Here is a 17785-nt window from a genome sequence, read left to right as displayed (position 1 = left end):
CGGGATTTGCAAGATGTCGTCACCTGGACTTTATGATATGAGTGGAGATAAGGAGGCAGAGACTGTGTAGGTTTGCGAGAAACACTCGATTTCCACTCCATCCCGATCAGGCTAATAGAGTCGAAGCATCGTTGCTGTACATGGACTTGGCGGGGACTATCTCAAAACATGGGAGTGTGAGACGAACGGATGGAACTGGGTTCGATCGTCGATCGAGCCGAGGCTCCAACGAGAAAAGGGCATCAAATCACGAGTCCTATCATTTTCGTATGCCGCGAAATTGATGTCCACCGAGTCGACCGAGAATATCAGACAAGTGGCAAAGGTCTTGTTGGAAGGACTGTACGTGAAATTGAACGAAATGAAGCACAAATCCATCGGTATAGTTTTCATCGCTCATAGTTTGGGAGGCCTGGTTGTAAAGAAGGTATTCTCTCCTTGTTTCAATCCCCCCGAATCCCCATTAATCCACGAAAGGCCTGTATGGATATTCTGACTTGGATGCCGGCTCCTACATAGGCATTGAACATCGCCTCTTCCATTCACAATAAGCGGTATGAGCATCTTTCCAGCAGCGTACGAGGATGCCTCTTCCTAGGCGTACCGCACCATGGCGCGGGTCTAGCATCCGTGGCAGGCTGGGGGTCCAGGCTTCTGGGTCCCCTCAAGAGGTCCAGTTACGTAGAGGACCTTCGTAAAGACTCTCCGGCCTGCCAGGAAATCAGTGAGGACTTTGTTCAAACGTCCAAAGACTTGAAGATTAGGACATTTTACGAAGACCGGCGGCTGAACGGTTTACTTGTGAGACGCCCTCCCCCGGTCAGATGAAACCACTGGTAGCTGACTCGCCATTCAGGTGGTTCAGCCATATTCTGCGCAAATGAATCAGCTAAGTGAGGTTGCAACGATGCTACAAGGATCCGACCACCGTACGATTTGCAAATTCCGCGGAGACGACGATGTACGGTACGGAGAGGTATGGGCTGCGTTGGTTGAAATCATCTCAGTCGAAAAACCGAGTATGTTTTGCCCCCAGAGATGCCCGTGCGGTGGACGCTGATGTGTAATTAACTCTTCCATAGATATAGTTCCTGGTGATTTGCCAGGCCCAGACCCCTCGGCCTACGAGGCCAATGCGGGATCTGGAGACGGAGGCTACGCAGACTACGGGGATAGCACGGGTGGCAAGATTACGGAGGCTTCGGTCAGCCTGGAAGAGTCTCTCGGGGGCCACGGATTCGGTGGAAGTGCCAAAGGATACCACCACGCCATTGCAGGGGGCGCTGAGGGAGGTTCAGCGTGTGGAAAGAATGCTCGGGGAGGAAATGCAAGGGGAGGAAAGGCTACACTGGCTAAATAGAAGCCAAGCCTCAATTGAGTTTGACTAAATCTTAAATCTTGCCCTATCTAACGCCTAAAGAGCCTCTCCTTCATCGATCGGCTCTCCTCATGTTTATGAAAATTGCCCGATACCGCTAGGCCCGCCCTCGCTTTTCCATCTACGTTGTTCGCACCTCCCCCAAAGCCATCCCCGCCCGCCCCATAATCCCCCCAGGCATCTCCTCCAGTTCCACTGCCTCCCTTGGATCTCCCCGACGGGTAGAACATGCCGCCGGTGGCGTGGCCCCCCTGGGCGATGGCCTGCTTTCTGCTGTTGGAAGTCGCCTCGCCTCCCATACCAAAGCCGCCAGTGGCGACGATCGCCTTGGTGTTGTTTTGGATGACCAGAGTGTCTCCGGGTCGCAGAACCTCTCCAATGGGGACGAACAGGTTGGTGAGCTTTTTGTTGCCGTAGTAAAGAGTCAGTTCTCCCATGAGTTTTTGAGTGGTCTGTATATAGGCCTGCAACTGTCGGAGTGTCATGTCATCCTCTTGCTCCACCTTAACGTGTCTGTCGGTATCGTCGGCTGTTGGGCCATTATTATTTGAACTTGAGTAACTAGATAGGGAATCTGCACTTGCCGCCTTTGATGACGCAGTTGAATTCGATCTCATTGGCTTCGTCGTACTTCCCCATTTTGGCTGAGGTAGCGTTGAATGGCGTCCGTGAGTCTCGGTTCAGATCTAGAGAAGAAATGAGTGAGATGTGTTGTGTTGCGATTGCTTTCTTTGAGGTAGGGTTGCTTCTTCATTACACGGACATAGCTGGGGAGAGAGTAAGCTTTTATAGCCAAGAATGGTTCCATTGCCTTACCTACCCTATCCTAAACTACTATCGGAGCTCAACATATCCTCCAAGAACGTACATACTATACTTACTCTTTCCATAGCCACCGTGTCGGTATCTGCGATCTGCGCCCCATCTAAGGCTGGATTTCGGCCTGAAATGCCTCTCCAGTAGTCTCTGACGTGCAGTTGGAGGGTGGCGTAAACACCAATAACAGTCTGACCCGTGTGACATGTTAGAGTGCAGATGCCTAAGAAGGACTTCACATTGCATAGACATGGTACATGTCTGTAAACTACATGGTGACACTGTTATTACTGACTTTATATACATCATGCATACAAAAGCTCTCCTGCACTGGGAGTCTATTTCCTCTTTCGGTAATCCCGAAGAAGAAAGAAATTAGGGTCTAAAATTAACCCTACTGTAGGTGATGTGTCGCATGGCAACCCACCATCACCATATCTCAGGCTAGAAAGATCAACTGCAAAGTACAATCCAATTGACCGATGAAATCCCGACGTCCTGCCGTCAATTTTTTTTTGGCTTATGTAGATGATTCGACCCCGCAGCAGTACCTGACTCGTGTGTAGTATATGTGATCAGTAATGATTTGCTGAGCTGGCGAATAAGGTGCATCATACTAGGCACCGTCTCAGAGGCCGACCTGTCGGTGGTTGCCAGGCAATTTTAAACCGTTATTTCTTTTCCGGATTACTCAAAGGAGAGATAGACGTCCGATGCAATCCAAGTGATCTACAGTCTCATTTATGTGCAATGCGATGGCCTCCTTCTCACATTCACCCCCGCAGTACCTTCAGCTCTTGTGTATACTCTATATATGATTAGGAAATGATTTACAGAGCTGGCTGATAAGGCACATTAGTAGGCACTATCTCACAGGCCGACCTGTCGTGCAGCCAATGAACAACAGGCAATATCCGAAGTCTGAGTAGGAATTGTATATTCAGATTTGGCTACAGAATCACATATTTTGGACCAGTCTCACTGCGGGAATCAACAGCAACTCAGCCGCACCACCCTAAGCACAAGCGCTGCTGTCGTATTCCCGCCCCATCCCCTCAGCAGAGAGGCCGATCAGTCGACTGATCCCCCCAAAAACTCTCAGCTCAAAGATATGGATCCTCCCGACCCATTTCCTCCCGACACAGTCGATGAATCATTCCGACCCGCCGTAGTTGTGGTTGTTGAGGTAGCGCTCCCACCGGTGCCGTTGCTTGTGATGTCTCCGGTATGAAAGGTCTTGGTGCCGTTATTATTGTAGGTCACTGTGTTTCCGCAGTTTGTGTTGGTGGTGTTTCCACAATTGTTCGACGTCGTGTTGCCACAGTTATTGCTCCAAGAGAAGCTGTTCCCGTTACTGCTCGGGGCCCAAGGCGCGTTGGTCCAAGCCCATGGATTTGTGTTGCCCGAGTTGTTTCTCGCAGAGCTCGAAGTATAATACGGGTTCGACATATTGTAAGACAAAATCAATTCAAGTGTAGAAATGAGTAGGCGAACAAGCAAGTCAGCGAGACGGATATAGGTGTAGAACGATTGTCTAGAGGATCAAACCGGCAGGGAAACGCCCCTTCTTATACAAGAGATCGATTGTGTCTCTCGAACTTTAGCTCTCAATACGACCTGTGCCATGCTTTTATGCGTCCGTATGTCACACCGCATTTCCGCCATGCAGTCTTGTCAATGGCAGGTCTTGGTGGTTCGAACTGCAGGTCCCGATACATAGAGCGCCTAGAAGGGTTTTTACACATATAGTAGTACTTTGTGTGTGGATGTTAAAGAGTTCGTTTGATAGACTTATCTTATTTGCTAGCGATTCAGAGGAAACACGATCCATCAGGTAGATCAAACTGGATTTAATTTCCGGCCAAGATTTATTTCTATGTAACTTGGGAGCAAGGATAGTCTTCAAACCGCTGCAGGGAAATCACATTCTAAACCAATGAAGATCAATTCAGTTCTCGATAACTATTCACAGAGAATAATGTATTATGTTGAGGCGCGCTCTATAGTGAAAGCAAGCAAAACAGCAAAATAAAGTGATAGAATACAGTAAAAGTATATTTTATTGGCTATCTAGAGTATACAGTAAAATGAATAAACAAGATAATTGTTATGGCAGTCTAGATACTAACTACATAACCAAGCTTGGAGTAGGTTACTAATGAAGCTAATGTTAGCGGACCGCATTTTATAATGGGGCGGACCCTTATTATGGGTTAAGCTTATCCCATCTTCAGCTCCTTTTTTTTGCACACCCTCACTTCTTTTCTCTTCTTTCCACTCATATCCGATTTCCCAATTTATATCAAACCCCGCTTTGCTTTCCTGAGTCCTTTATCAATTCTAAGGTATTCCCAACTTCACCTTGGATAAGCCCTTGCCAAGAAAGCCATCTCATCTCCAGGGCTTAAGTACCGAGATGATTTTGAACAAATCTCTCGAACTGTCCCACCAGCATCCTTCAGAATAGTCTGCGAGATGTCAACCTTTACGGCCTGGCAGGCTGACCTGTTCCTTCTGGTAAGACTTATTACTCAGCGACTATATGCATGTTTTGACAATATTCTAGGAGCATTGGCAAGAAGACTCGCCGCTATGCGATGATGCCCAACGCGAGGAACTATTCGCCAAATATGTGGCACTCGGAGTCTGCGGTCGCGAGGTAATTCTATTTTGACCTCTCATTACTCCAACCAGAAGACTAACCTATCGGATTAGCCGTATCGAAACCAGCAGCGAAGACTAGGGAAGAGGTCTGTTCGAGACCTTCCAGTACCTAGTCAAGAGCTACTAGATCGTATCCGCCAACCTGCTGAGCGTGACTTGAACGACGATCCATGCTGGCTCCGCACCTGCTACGACCCTTCTACAGAAGGCTCGTGGGCCCGGATTCAAGATTACATCGATACTAAGGTCGGCGGCTCAGTTACAGTTTTCAACGACTCATCTTTGTATAACTTTGGTTCCAACTGGGAGAAGATTTTTCTTCGTGCCCCACAGCTACTGGATAATACTTGTTTGTTCGAAGAATATGAAGAGAATGTCCAGGAGGCCCTAGAAGAGGGAATTGAATCCGACGAGACGGATTCCCAGCGTGCCGAGGAAAGCGGCTATGACCCTGAGGAGGATGGCAACCCTTGGATTTGCTTTTATTCGGAGTACCTCTTCCGTTTAGCGGCGGGACACATCTACATTGTTGATGAAAAAACGTTGGCCTCCGAAGGCCCTGACGCAGGGACTGTCCTCATCATCTGGTACGACGAGTGTGGACGAGCAATCCGTTACTATCGTGAAAAAGCGATGCACGCAGCCGAAATTGCGAATCTCGACCCTTGTTATCTCAAGGAACGTGCGTGCTGGAATAATGCTGAGATTGGCGATTCCTATAAGTGGGGTGCACCCTTAGGGCCTCCCTATAGATTGGAAGAAAACAGCGGAGAAACCTCTGAGTAGGAGAATTTGACTCAGTGAATTTATCTGGAATACAAATATTTTAGCTTCAATTTGTACAACAATCACATACCTCGTATCCGGATGAAGATATTCTAGATTCAAACAATGGATCCTAGTGTGGGCCGTATCACCGAACGCTCCGACCTTTGTCTAGGCAGGGCACATGTATAAGCGGTATGCGACAAGGCTGGATGTGCAAGGTGTTGTCGCACGTGATACAGCGCAAGGCATACCTATTTTAACATAGTACCCTCTATAGCTGGACATCAGCCGACCATCTATAGCCTTATATGTAAAAACCAAGAAAAAGAAATTAATCAATCAATAATTTTATCACGTTGTGGATGCTTAACTGATTTTCGTGAGCTACCGAGCCGGACACGTGAAGTCTACAGCGACATAGTTACTGATAGGATATTCTACTTTAATCTATTTATAAAGTGACAATGCAGGGCTTCGAGTACCAAAAAGGAGTGAATAATGATGGGATTTCGAATTGGATAAACCTAAGATAAATGAACACTCAGCAAAACTTTTCACACTACTCATGCCGTAAAAGTCTGTCTGCAGCCATGGAGTGTATTAAAAGAAACAAAAGACTATTCACATAGTACCGGCCATTCAATTAGACAAGGAACTGACGCTTCCCACAGGCTTTTGATGTCCTGTGCCCTACGGCAACTGAATCTGTCAGGTCTTCTCCCACGGCAGCAAATTGTTAGGGTTCCAAAAGTGGATATTGAAGGAAACGACCTCGGATTGCTCTGCCGAGTTGATTTCTCTTTCCCTCAATTGAACAATGCCTACAGACATTCTCTGGCTGACCTGCACTGACTCCCTATATGATTCTATTGTAAAGGATACATACCTGGACATGTTTGCAAAGTGGCTGTGAGCAAGAGAATAAATGGTTCACAGAGCAACTTCCCCTTTACATCCGAACGCTGACTTGTCGACGCCGCAATAATGTCTATGAAAGTGTTCATATTTATGAAATGGCTTTCCAGACTTTCAGTGACTACGCAACATTTCACGTTCATCAAGGTTTACACGAACAAACACCAGCCCTAAATACAATCTGTTCAGAGTGTCCACCCGCCGGCCGACGGTTCGCCAATGGGAAAGATTCCCGCTACTGGGAGCAGCCGAGGGAAACGCACCGGAAGGGAAAAGCCTCCACTGCGGAGCTAACAGGGCTGCTAAAGACCCTGTGGTTCCAATTGTGCTTTTTCAACCTTTTTCCCCGATCATATCAGAGCACTTCCTCATCGCCACTTTGGCATCCAGTCAGACTTGGGCTCATGGGGGTAGCCGTATGCTCAAATTAGTTCCTCCTTCCTCGTCTGACCTCTACATTATATCCTGGTTGTGGGCACCTTGGGCCCAAAATTCTTTCTGTGTGTTTCTCATTAGCCGGCAAAACCCCGCTCATCCTGCATTGCAAATAGAGGGGTGATATCACGCACATACGGTTAGGCCCCTTATAGCCGAACGGTCTGCGGTAGCTCGATACCTTTTCTATCGTCGGAAGGGCGATAAAATGAGGTCTTCCGCCGATTTAGACATAGAAAAGACGGACGGAAACCGTGAAAGCAACAACATTCCAACCTTGCCTGGTTCTCATGGTACAGATTCTCCCCAGTTTGGAGAAAAGGCCCTGGATGGTACAACCGACACTCGTGAGTATCGTGAATCTCATGATGAAAGTCCAGCCATCAACGTGACGGAGGAACAGTCTCATACAGGGGACCAAACCGATTGCAGCCTACCGCAAGCAGAGACAACGCTTGAAGATGGCCTCCAGAGACCCTCGTCTGGAGCGTCTGGCTCGGACAGCTCCACACACAGCGCCCCGATGACTCGAGTCACCACGGATGCAGATGGAAACACTTATCCTGAAGGCGGATTAGAGGCCTGGCTGGTTGTCTTTGGTAGTTTCATGGGCCTCTTTGGCTCCCTTGGCTTGGTGAACACCATCGGAACTTTCCAGGCCTACATTGAGGATCACCAGCTTAAAGAATACAGCTCTGGAACCACGGGCTGGATTTTTGGCATGTACGCCTTTTTGACCTTTTTCTGCGGTGTACAGATAGGGCCAGTCTTCGACGCCAAAGGTCCTCGATTCTTGGTCTTGTCGGGTGCTATACTGGTCATCGTCATGATGGTAGCTCTGGGTTTCTGCACCCAGTATTGGCATTTCATGCTGGTCATCGGTGTCGCTGGAGGTATTGGAGCCTCGCTCATATTCACTCCCGCAATAGCCGCGATCGGCCATTTCTTCAACGAGAAACGTGGCGTTGCAACTGGCATTGCTGCCACAGGTGGCTCTGTAGGAGGGGTTGTCTTCCCTCTTACCTTGGAGGCCTTGTTCCCCAAGATAGGTTTCGCATGGGCAACCCGGGTGGTTGCGCTTCTTTGCCTTATCTCAGTGGCCATTGCGTGTTTGTTGATCAAGTCCCGGTTGCCCAAAAAGCCCGCTGTAAAGGAGAACATGCTGCCCGATTTTCGTATTTTCCGGGAACCAAAATTCGCTCTTACCACAGCTGGTGTCTTCTTCATCGAATGGGGCCTCTTCATTCCGATCAGTTACATCTCCTCCTATGCCTTGGCTCATGGCGTTTCCTCCAAATTCTCGTACCAGATCCTGGCGATCCTCAATGCGGGTTCATTCTTCGGTAGAGGGATCCCTGGGTTTGTGGCCGATTATCTGGGACGGTTCAATACGCTCATCGCCACGGTTGCGTTATGTCTCGTCTGCAACGCGTGTCTCTGGCTTCCGGCCGGCAACAGTGTACCTGTCATGGTTGTGTACTGCGTTATTTTTGGCTTTGCAAGCGGCAGCAACATCAGTCTGACCCCTGTTTGCATTTCTCAGCTGTGTAAGATCGAGAATTACGGCAGGTACTATGCTACCGCGTACACGATTGTGAGTTTCGGGTAGGTTATCATGTACCTGTCAGGGTTCCACAAGTATGAGCTAACCTTCTACAGCACCCTTACGGGCATTCCAATCGCCGGAGAGATCCTGTCGCGATGCAATGGCGAGTATTGGGGCTTGATTACCTTCACGACTTGCTGCTACGCTCTTGGCCTCGTCTGCGTCACCTTGGTCAAGGTAATTCACGTTGGCTGGCGTCACCCACTAGCGATATACTGAGGGAATAGCATCCGATTCGGGCATCCATGACTATCTATGCGACAAAATGAGCAATTTACCTGCCGCTACTGACGGAAGAAACAACAAAAACTTACCCACTATTGTCTAATAGACTCACGAACCTAACGATCCCCATGACATTTCAAGACATGGAATCTAGAGCGGTCCAAACATGGTACCGTCAAAACTCTTAGCTTAAGCCCTGGCCTGTGGCTATCTGCCGCACATCAATGTCTAATCCTTACAAAATCACTCAATGGACCCATCAAATCGAGTAGCATATTACCTTCTAGCCCAGAAAATAAGCCGACTAGAACAACCACCAAGACCCAATTGTGAGGTGACCATAGACCCTAAATCTCTGGTGTGCGGCGTCACCATGATAGCGACATCATCGTCTAGAACCCCCATGACATCTATCGAGCATCATGCCGTTACCTTTCACATGACTATATAAACCCTCTTTCTCTCCCTTTCAGCTGCGACGCTTCAAGCCAGGTCAATTGCATCCTCTCCCTTCCAAAGTCGCCTCTCTATCTCTCATTTCTTTCTTCTATATTTGCTCCATATACAAAAGAAAGCAATCCATCATGTACCTCCGCACCACCATCCTAGCCCTGGCCCTCGCGTCCGCCGCCCTCTCCGCCCCTGTCGATACCGTCGACAATGGCAACGCCCCAGCCAGCGTGCCCGCTCCCACCGCAGCCCCTGGGCAACCCGGGGACGTCAGCGCCGCCAGCATCCCCGGCTTCCCCGGCATCACAGCCACCGTGACCATCACCATCTCGCTGCCCTGCGCCGGTGTCACCGCAACCATCGGCCCCGCCGACAAGGGCCTCGAGGCTCGCGCCACAGACGCAGTTCCTAGCTCTAGTGCCTCTGCCTCTGTGATTAGGCCTACCAGCAGCAGCATCAGAGCCCTGTCTACCTGCGTGGCCTCTCCTTCTTCCACTGGCGCTGTAGTGTCTGGTTGTGCTGATGACGACGACGATGACGATGATGATGATGACGACGACGACGATGATGATACTGACAATGGGAATGGAAATGGTCCCTCGTTCATCCGAAAGCCCATTCAAACCACTACTTCCACTAAGACATCCGTGACTTCAGTCCCTACTGCTACTTCGACGACAACCCAGAAGACGACTGACTCCGCGGACCCATCTGCATCTGCAACTGCAACTGCTACTTCTACCCCTGCCATCCTCCTCCCCTCTCCAACTGAGACCTCTTCAAAGGGAAGCGATAGCACTACCACCACCACAGAAGCTACATCCAAGACAAAGACCGACACTGATCCATCATCATCCACATTTCTCACCCTGCCTTCCCCTTCATCTTCGTCTTCCTCTTCAGCAGCAGACAAGACCAGCAGCAGCACCACAGAGAACCCATCCCAAGACCCATCAACTACAGCTACAGCTACAGCTACAGCTACAGCTACAGCTAGTGACTCCACATCCGCCTCTGAAACCAAAACCAAGAAACAAGCCACCACAAAGTCTTCTCAGGACCCAAGCATCACTTCTACATCTACATCCACAACCGAATCCAAGACTACCCCCACCCCCACCACCACTACCAAGAAATCCAAGATCAAGCGCGGATTCGCGGCAAACGCTACGGGGATTATTGAGGTTCCGCCGTTGAAGCCGAAGCCTACTGGTGGGCGTTGAGCGGCGGACGAAAATGGGTATTTGAATTAGTTGAAGGGAGATGGGGACGACGAAAAGGGGGTGAAGTTTTTGCTAAGTTAGTAGTTTAGGTAACATCTTTTGAAGGTTTGGAGAGTAGGGGATAAAATCGAAAATTGTTTGTTGGTTGCTTGGGATATCTCTCTCGTACTTTTCTATGTCTGACTAGCTGTATCTTAATGATCTTAGTTTTCTTTTGTTGGTTCGACTTCATTCATTCTTTCGTTCTTTTGGGGGAGGCATGGTGGGTATAGAAGGTAGGTACGTAGGCAGTCGTTCTTAGAAGGTTTCGTGGTGGGTAAATAGTAGGAGTCTCACATATACACATAGACACACACACACACTCTCTCTCTCTCTCTGTCTATCAGTATGTGTGTGTGTGTGTGTGTGTGTGTGTGTGTGTGTGTGTGTGATTTAATTGGTGGTGAAGAGAGTAGATAAAATGTATGCTGTTTTACTTCAGATGAAATGACTCGAATTGCGCCTGATTCTACCTACTTAGCTACCTAGCTACCTCATTGCTTTTGCTCTAATATATACCACGATAAGATATAACTTCCTTAAACCAACGTCCCTACTACAAGGGAAAAGTGTCGGCATACGCCGACAGTGTGAAAATGAAAATGTAGAAGAAAAGGAAAAGTTATGGCTGATTCAGGTCTTCCTGATCCCCAACCAAGGGGCTCATCTGCTAGTGTGAAAAGATTAAATACAATACAAATAGGAAGGAGAAGATGACTCGGGTCGCAAAAAGCATGCGTTAGAAGGGGGAACGAGTTTAGATGAGAAGAGAAAAAAGAGCTGCCGGGCAAATAACTGGAACATGTGCAAGAGAATTTCCGCAAGCAAAAGCAGAAGGATGCTGGCTCCCTTGACCATTGCTTGACTCGCCCGTATTTGTCTTCATTCCATGCCGCAGGTTTATATGGAGAAACCCCGCCTGTGGTTCCTTGCGCCAAACACCTTACACCAGAGGTTTACTGGCATAAACAGTAACAACCGAAATCAAAACACACTATAGTATAGGCAGATGAGAAAGGGAAGAAGAGAGGCAAAATGAGAAATGCCATGGCTCGGCTGTCGACAATGTTACCAGCGACAAACGTATGCAAAAGCAGGAAAATCGACCGAGAAGCTGGGGAAACGAAGCGAAAGCGGAAGGCGTATGCGGTGGGACATAAGATGTAAGTTTTCCCGAAGGGAAACTGAGAGGAATAAAACGAGATGGGGTGCCAAGAATAGGTCACCAGGCCAAAGAACATTTCTTACAGGCGCAGCATAAAGAGATAGGGTATAAGGTTTGCATCGAAGCCATTCGGAAAGATGAAAGGAAAACAAGCGAAAGGATATCTTGAGAGCGTCTCACGAGCTGTTGGACCGCAGCAGTGCCTGGTAGAACCCGTTAGTATGACAAAGGTCCTTTTCGCAACTGTGCAGGTGCAAGACTCACCCTTTCGACGGCAAGCTCATCCACTCGGTCATTTGGGCTTGCGAGGCCACCACCACGATTAATGGTACTGGTTGCGGTCACGGATCGAGGTTCCAAACCCGGGCGCTGTTGGCTCTTGCCATCAGGCCCACTGTGATGGACCGGGTGCATTTCACCACTACTTGAGATGCGCGACTCCTTGCTCTTCTCCAAAAGGGAACCACCTAACGTAGCACATTTGAGGATGGTCTGCATCATCTGGTTCTGCTTCAGAGGTTTCGACAGGTACTCATCCATCTGGGCCTGGATACACTTCTCTCGATCACCCAACATGGCGTGTGCAGTTAGCGCGATGATCGGTGTCCGGCTAAGACCACTTTCCCTCTCATACTCCCGGATCTTGCCAGTGGCTTCGAAGCCACCCATGACTGGCATCTGGACATCCATCAAAATAACATCGTAGCGCCGTTGCTTTACGGCTTCTACAGCCTCGAGACCGTTGCTGACGACAGAAACGTTGTGGTTGTGTTTCTCGAGTATCTTCACAGCCAACTTCTGATTGACGTCGTTGTCCTCCGCCAGAAGGATGTCGAACGACCGGGAGTGGTCCGTAGTGATGGGTGTAGACCGTCCCTCAAGAGCAGGCAGCATACCATTACCGAGATCAATCGGCTGACAGGGCGTGGTCATATAGGAGCTGATACCGAGGTCGAGGGCAGACTTCAAACTGACGCAGACCAGCGGGCATACCAAGACAATAGGAACGTACTTGAAGTCATCGAACGTCCGCAGCAGCCGAGCAGTGGCCACCGAGTCCACGATTATCACATCATAGGCATGGCCGGATTCTTTGCCGGACGGGTCCTGGATCTCAGGCGGCGGGACATGATCCTCGTTCCGCACCACTAACGGCTCCAGGTCGATCTGTTTGAGCATCTTCATCACATTCTCGGCTTGGCCACCATTCTCGCCCTTGTCGATGAAAAGGACACGGTGGTTCTTGTACGGCATCAGCTGCGAGGCGATGACGCTCAAAGACTGGTCCGCCAGTTTGACAACGCAGGTGAAGTGGAAGGTACTGCCATGGCCATATTCCGAAGTGACCCAAACATCACCACCCATCAGGTTCACTAGGCGCTTGGAGATGGACAGACCAAGACCTGTTCCACCAAACCTCCTGGTAGTCGATCCGTCGGCCTGCTGGAAGGTGTCGAAGATGAGGTCTAGCTTGTCCTCCTCAATACCGATACCTGTGTCGGAGACGGAGAATTCGAACGCATACTCATCTGCAGCGCACTGCTCTCGATCAGATTTGCAGATGGTGAGCTTGACCTCGCCGTGCTCGGTGAACTTGATGGCGTTGCCGACAAGATTAAGGATGATCTGCCGCAGACGGAAGGGATCACCGATGACATAGTCAGGAACGGTGTTGTCCACCTGGTACGTCAAACTCAGGAACTTCTCGTTGGCCTTGACGGCTAACGTCTTCAGGGCGTTGAAGACGGTTCCCCTCACGGTGAACGGGATGCTCTCGATCACCATACGGTTCGCTTCGATCTTGGAGATATCGAGTATGTCATCAATAATGGTGAGCAAGCTGTTTGCCAGGTTGTGCACGACATTCAACATCTCTCGAGTATACGGCTTGAGATCATCAGTGTCCAAGGTCAACTGCGTCATCCCGATGATACCGTTCATGGGCGTCCGAATCTCGTGACTCATGTTCGCAAGGAACTCGGATTTGGTGCGGTTGGCCAATTCTGCAGCTTCCCTGGCAGCCGTGTTACGTTGAATACTGTCTCGGAGGTTGGAAACCATCTTGTTGATCTTCCGCTTCAACTCATCCATTTCGCCGGATGCGTTGACCGTAATGAGCTTGGTGAAATCGCCGTCCGTGGCGGCATCCGTAATCTCACCGAATGCACGCACCTGCGACGTCAAGTTTTCGGCCATGGTATTGACGTCTTCTGTAATCTCCTTCCATGTTCCAGCGATTCCTTCGACGTTAGCTTGACCACCCATCTTGCCATCCACGCCGACATCGCGGGCCACCTTCTTCAGTTCAGTTGCGAATTTGGCCAGTCGGTCAACCATGTGGTTGATGGTGACCTTCAACGTAAGTATTTCTCCTTGTGCGTGGACCTCGATCTTCTTGCTAAGGTCACCCTTTGCAATGGCTTGCGTAACGTCTGATATACTCCGCACTTGGGAGGTCAGATTCTGGGCCATGGTGTTCACGTTGTCGGTTAGATCCTTCCATTTGCCTTCCACATTATCAACCTTGGCTTGACCGCCCAGTGTACCATCCGTGCCGACTTCACGTGCGACCTTGCTGACTTCGAAGGCAAAGGTATTTAGCCGGTCCACCATGCCGTTGATCGTGCTCTTCAAATCCAGGATTTCACCTTGGACATTCGCCGTCACCTTCTTTGTCAAATCACCCTTGGCGACGGCGGTGGTCACGTCGGCGATCTCCCTGACCTGGGTGGTCAGGTTGTTGGCCATACGGTTGACATTTTCGGTTAGATCCTTCCATGTGCCCTCCACATCGTTGACGGTGGCTTGACCACCCAGGACACCATCCGTACCGACCTCCTTGGCGATCTTGGTGACTTCTTGTGCGAACTGCCGTAGTTGGTCAACCATGGAATTGATGATATTCTTCAACTCTGCGATCTCCCCCTTGCAGTTCGCCTGAACCTTCTGCGTCAAGTCACCCTTCGCCACAGCCTTGGTAACCGTGGCGATATCTCGCACTTGTGTCGTAAGATTGTTCGCCATGGCGTTGACATTCACCGTGAGTTCGTTCCACATGCCTTGTACCCCTTCGATTTGGGCCTGTCCACCAAGCACACCTTCCGTACCGACGTCACGCGCGACGCGGGTGACCTCCGTTGCAAATGTTCTTAGTTGGTCCACCATGGTGTTGATCGTCTGCTGCAGTTCCAAAATTTCACCCTGGGCCCGGCTTTCGATCTTCTGGCTCAGGTCACCGTGGGCGACCGCTGTCGTGACCGCAGCGATTTCACGGACCTGATCGGTGAGATTCTTGGCCATTATGTTGACGTTCTCCGTCAACTCTTTCCAGATACCATGCACCCCAGTGATCTGAGCCTGACCACCGAGTATGCCCTCTGTTCCGACCTCTCGTGCGACTCGCGACACCTCGCTACCGAAGACTTGTAGTTGGTCCATCATGGTGTTGATTGTACGCTTGAAAGTGGCAATTTCGGGGTCCATCTCCAACGGGTGAATCTGCACCTTCATGGAGAGGTCACCATTTGCGACCTGGGTAATGATGCCGCCGATTTCCCGGAGGGCCTTTTGGAACGCTTCGTTGGCCTGCTGGTGCTTGCGTAGCTCCCGCTCCAGCAAGACCACATCTTCGTTTTCGACCTTGGTCAAAGCCCGTCGTGTTTGCTCCTCCTGTTGTTGTAATTCGTCACGGACCTGAGCAATGATATCCTTCTGAAAACTTATTTCCTCCGCTTGTTTCTGGACATGATTCCGTAGGTAGCTGATATCCTCCTCGCGTACCAAACGTGTCCTTGAGTTCAGTTCCTCATCTTCATCACTCTCCTCATCATCGATGTCTTCCTCCACTTCGTGGTCTTCCGGTTCGATGGCCGATCGCCTGGATCCATGGGGTGGTTGTTGTGTTTTTTGATGCTGTGAGAGGCAAGAGTCAGAACCGTCACGGGACGAAACACGAGAGAGACCAAAGGACCAGAGGAAATCAGCGTCCTCCTCGCCGGGAGTGAGACAGGACTGGGAGGATTTGGGGGTTGACTGGTGGTGACTGACATTTTGGAATTCCAGATGACGGACTCGTCGGACCAAAGCTTCCAACTCCTGTTCAAAAGCTGCCTTTGCCGAACTCGATTCCCCCGGGAGTTTTGCGAGTTTTGTGTCGTAGCCATTGGCGGGAGGGTGGGAGAATTCGAAGTCGAAGGGAGGAGCGCTGGAGGAAGGAGTTTCTTTCGCAAGACCTCTCAGGATGGCAGCAGCGGCCGCGAGCGTTTCGTCCGCGCCAGCCATTGTGCCCTAGGACGTCTCAGTAAATAACGGACATAAGTACATATGCAGGTCGTGAAGAAATTTCTGTTCGATCCCCGATGCGTCTAAAAATTGCCACACCGCATGTGAGAAATATTCAAGGTGATAGAGAGGTGATAATAAAAATGGTGGCAAAAAAAATGGAAGATAAAAAAAATTCAGAAAGCGCGTAGGATGAAGGACATGAGATGGAGATGGAGATGGGAGGGGAGATAGGAGGAAGGGCGAAAGTCTATCGAGAGGTGACGGGAGTGGACTCCGAAAATAATAAGATTTGGAGACACCTCAAAAGAGGGGAGAGATGTAAGAAAAGGGAAAACGGTAAACCCCCAGGAAAAATCCAAGAAAAAAGATTTTTGGGAAAAATCCAAAAGGTAAAACAGAATTATCGAGAAGCGGAGGTCAAAAAAGGGCGAAGAAGGGGAATGAGGGGAAAGCCATCAATGGAGAATAAATGGGAATGAGAAAAAGGAAAAGAGGAAAAATGTGGATGTTGGACAATGATTGGACGGGTAATAAAAGGAAAGAAAGAAAAGGGAGATAGAAAAAAAGAGAGAGGTTCGGAGGAGTCGAACGCTGAAGGGGGGAGGAGGGAAGAAAGAGGAGGGAAAAGGACGGCAGGGGAGGAGGAAGGGAAAGGCGATGAAAATCGAAATGGATGGATGAGGATGGGGGGGGGGGAAGAGGAGAGAGGGAGGGAAAACGGAAGTAAAGTGGGAAAGCAGCAAAGATGGTATTCGAACGGGCAGGCTATGAGTTAGCTTACCTGACGGGAAGCCGTGTTACTGACACACGAATGATCGGGCGACACTGCTAGGACGACATGGGGTGTCTTGTGGAGAGGGCGAGAGGTCGAAGAGGTTCAAGATCGGTGGGTTTGTGGTGTGGGCAAGGGGGGGGAGGGAAGTGTGGTTGTTGGTGGTGGTCGGGAAAGGCCTTGGGAACAGGACCAAGAAACCAGACGGACGGATGAGATTCAAGCGGGCAGGACAGTTGCAGACAAAGAGGGAAGAGTGCGTGAGCAGCTGAAAGGTCGGGCGGGGAGGAGGGAGAGGGAGAGAGAGAGAGAGAAGACACGAAAAGAGCACCGAAAGGGGGCAAAGTTCGGTTTGGACTGAAGCGGAGTGAGGGATTCGATCAGTCAGCGAGAAGGCGAAGGGAGAGCGTGAGAATGGAAAAGAGTGGGAGTTGTGAGTAAGAGGAAGACGAAAGTGTGAGGAAAGGAAAAATGAAGAAGCAAGCAGGATTTGGTTGTTTGTGTCGATGCTGCTTCTTTCCTCTGCTGCTGAGGAAGAAGGGGGGGGTGAGGGTGAGAGAGAGAGAGAAAGGTGGGAAAAGAGGCGAAAAGCCAGGAAAGTCTAAACTGCAGCAAATAATAATAATAACAGCGAGGATAAATAAAAAATAATAATAAAATAATAAAATAATAATAATGGGTGTTAAGGATAAGGGAGGATAATTATGTTCGCATGAAGCAGAAAGCGAACTTTCAGTGGACGGGAAGAGATGTGGGCGAGAAAGGGAAGAGAGCAAAGCAAGCAGCAGTAGCAGCAGCAGCAGTAACGAGATGGGGGGAGGAGAGGGGTTGGACCGATTTGATGGGATGGGATGAAATGGATGGATGGATGGATGGATGGAGAATAAGGAATAGGAATGAATGGATGGCGCGGATGGGGTTTGGTCTGGTCTGGTTTGGTTTGGCTTCGCTTTGGTTTGGGTCTGGTTTTGTTGGTTAAAGTCAAGAGTCGGTTTGTGGCCTTCTGGCTGGCTGCTGGTCGCTACTTGCGAAGCTGGTAGCTGCT

At 49.7% G+C, this 17785-nt stretch overlaps 6 protein-coding genes across 6 annotated transcripts; 4 read left to right on the top strand and 2 right to left on the bottom strand.

Moving 5' to 3' along the window:
• Positions 1–13: 13 nt before the first annotated feature.
• Positions 14–1360, top strand: AtWU_07491 (protein SERAC1; the record flags this gene model as incomplete). Its single annotated transcript, XM_035502600.1, has 5 exons — positions 14–66; positions 127–427; positions 520–801; positions 857–1019; positions 1083–1360. The coding sequence occupies 5 exons, from the start codon at positions 14–16 to the stop codon at positions 1358–1360; spliced, it is 1077 nt and encodes a 358-aa protein (XP_035358493.1).
• Positions 1361–1407: 47 nt separating this feature from the next.
• On the bottom strand, positions 1408–2017 carry AtWU_07490 (uncharacterized protein; the record flags this gene model as incomplete). Its single annotated transcript, XM_035502599.1, has 2 exons — positions 1408–1907; positions 1963–2017. The coding sequence occupies 2 exons, from the start codon at positions 2015–2017 to the stop codon at positions 1408–1410; spliced, it is 555 nt and encodes a 184-aa protein (XP_035358492.1).
• A 2652-nt stretch (positions 2018–4669) lies between these two features.
• On the top strand, positions 4670–5644 carry AtWU_07489 (uncharacterized protein; the record flags this gene model as incomplete). The annotated part of the gene is made up of 3 exons (XM_035502598.1): positions 4670–4711; positions 4761–4853; positions 4910–5644. 3 exons carry the CDS (start codon positions 4670–4672, stop codon positions 5642–5644), a joined length of 870 nt encoding a protein of 289 aa, XP_035358491.1.
• A 1540-nt stretch (positions 5645–7184) lies between these two features.
• On the top strand, positions 7185–8801 carry AtWU_07488 (MCT family MFS transporter; the record flags this gene model as incomplete). The annotated part of the gene is made up of 2 exons (XM_035502597.1): positions 7185–8581; positions 8636–8801. 2 exons carry the CDS (start codon positions 7185–7187, stop codon positions 8799–8801), a joined length of 1563 nt encoding a protein of 520 aa, XP_035358490.1.
• Positions 8802–9391: 590 nt separating this feature from the next.
• AtWU_07487 (RasGAP C-terminus family protein) lies at positions 9392–10480 on the top strand (the record flags this gene model as incomplete). The annotated part of the gene is made up of 1 exon (XM_035502596.1): positions 9392–10480. The coding sequence occupies one exon, from the start codon at positions 9392–9394 to the stop codon at positions 10478–10480; it is 1089 nt and encodes a 362-aa protein (XP_035358489.1).
• Positions 10481–11860: 1380 nt separating this feature from the next.
• tcsC (putative two-component osmosensing histidine kinase (Bos1)) lies at positions 11861–15965 on the bottom strand (the record flags this gene model as incomplete). The annotated part of the gene is made up of 3 exons (XM_035502595.1): positions 11861–11887; positions 11949–15596; positions 15732–15965. The coding sequence occupies 3 exons, from the start codon at positions 15963–15965 to the stop codon at positions 11861–11863; spliced, it is 3909 nt and encodes a 1302-aa protein (XP_035358488.1).
• Positions 15966–17785: the final 1820 nt, after the last annotated feature.

Source organism: Aspergillus tubingensis (assembly GCF_013340325.1).
Source record: "Aspergillus tubingensis WU-2223L DNA, scaffold_8, whole genome shotgun sequence".
Lineage (NCBI taxonomy): Eukaryota > Fungi > Ascomycota > Eurotiomycetes > Eurotiales > Aspergillaceae > Aspergillus > Aspergillus tubingensis.
The sequence above is the reverse complement of the archived record's forward strand: the minus strand, read 5'-3'. Positions and strand labels throughout refer to the sequence as shown.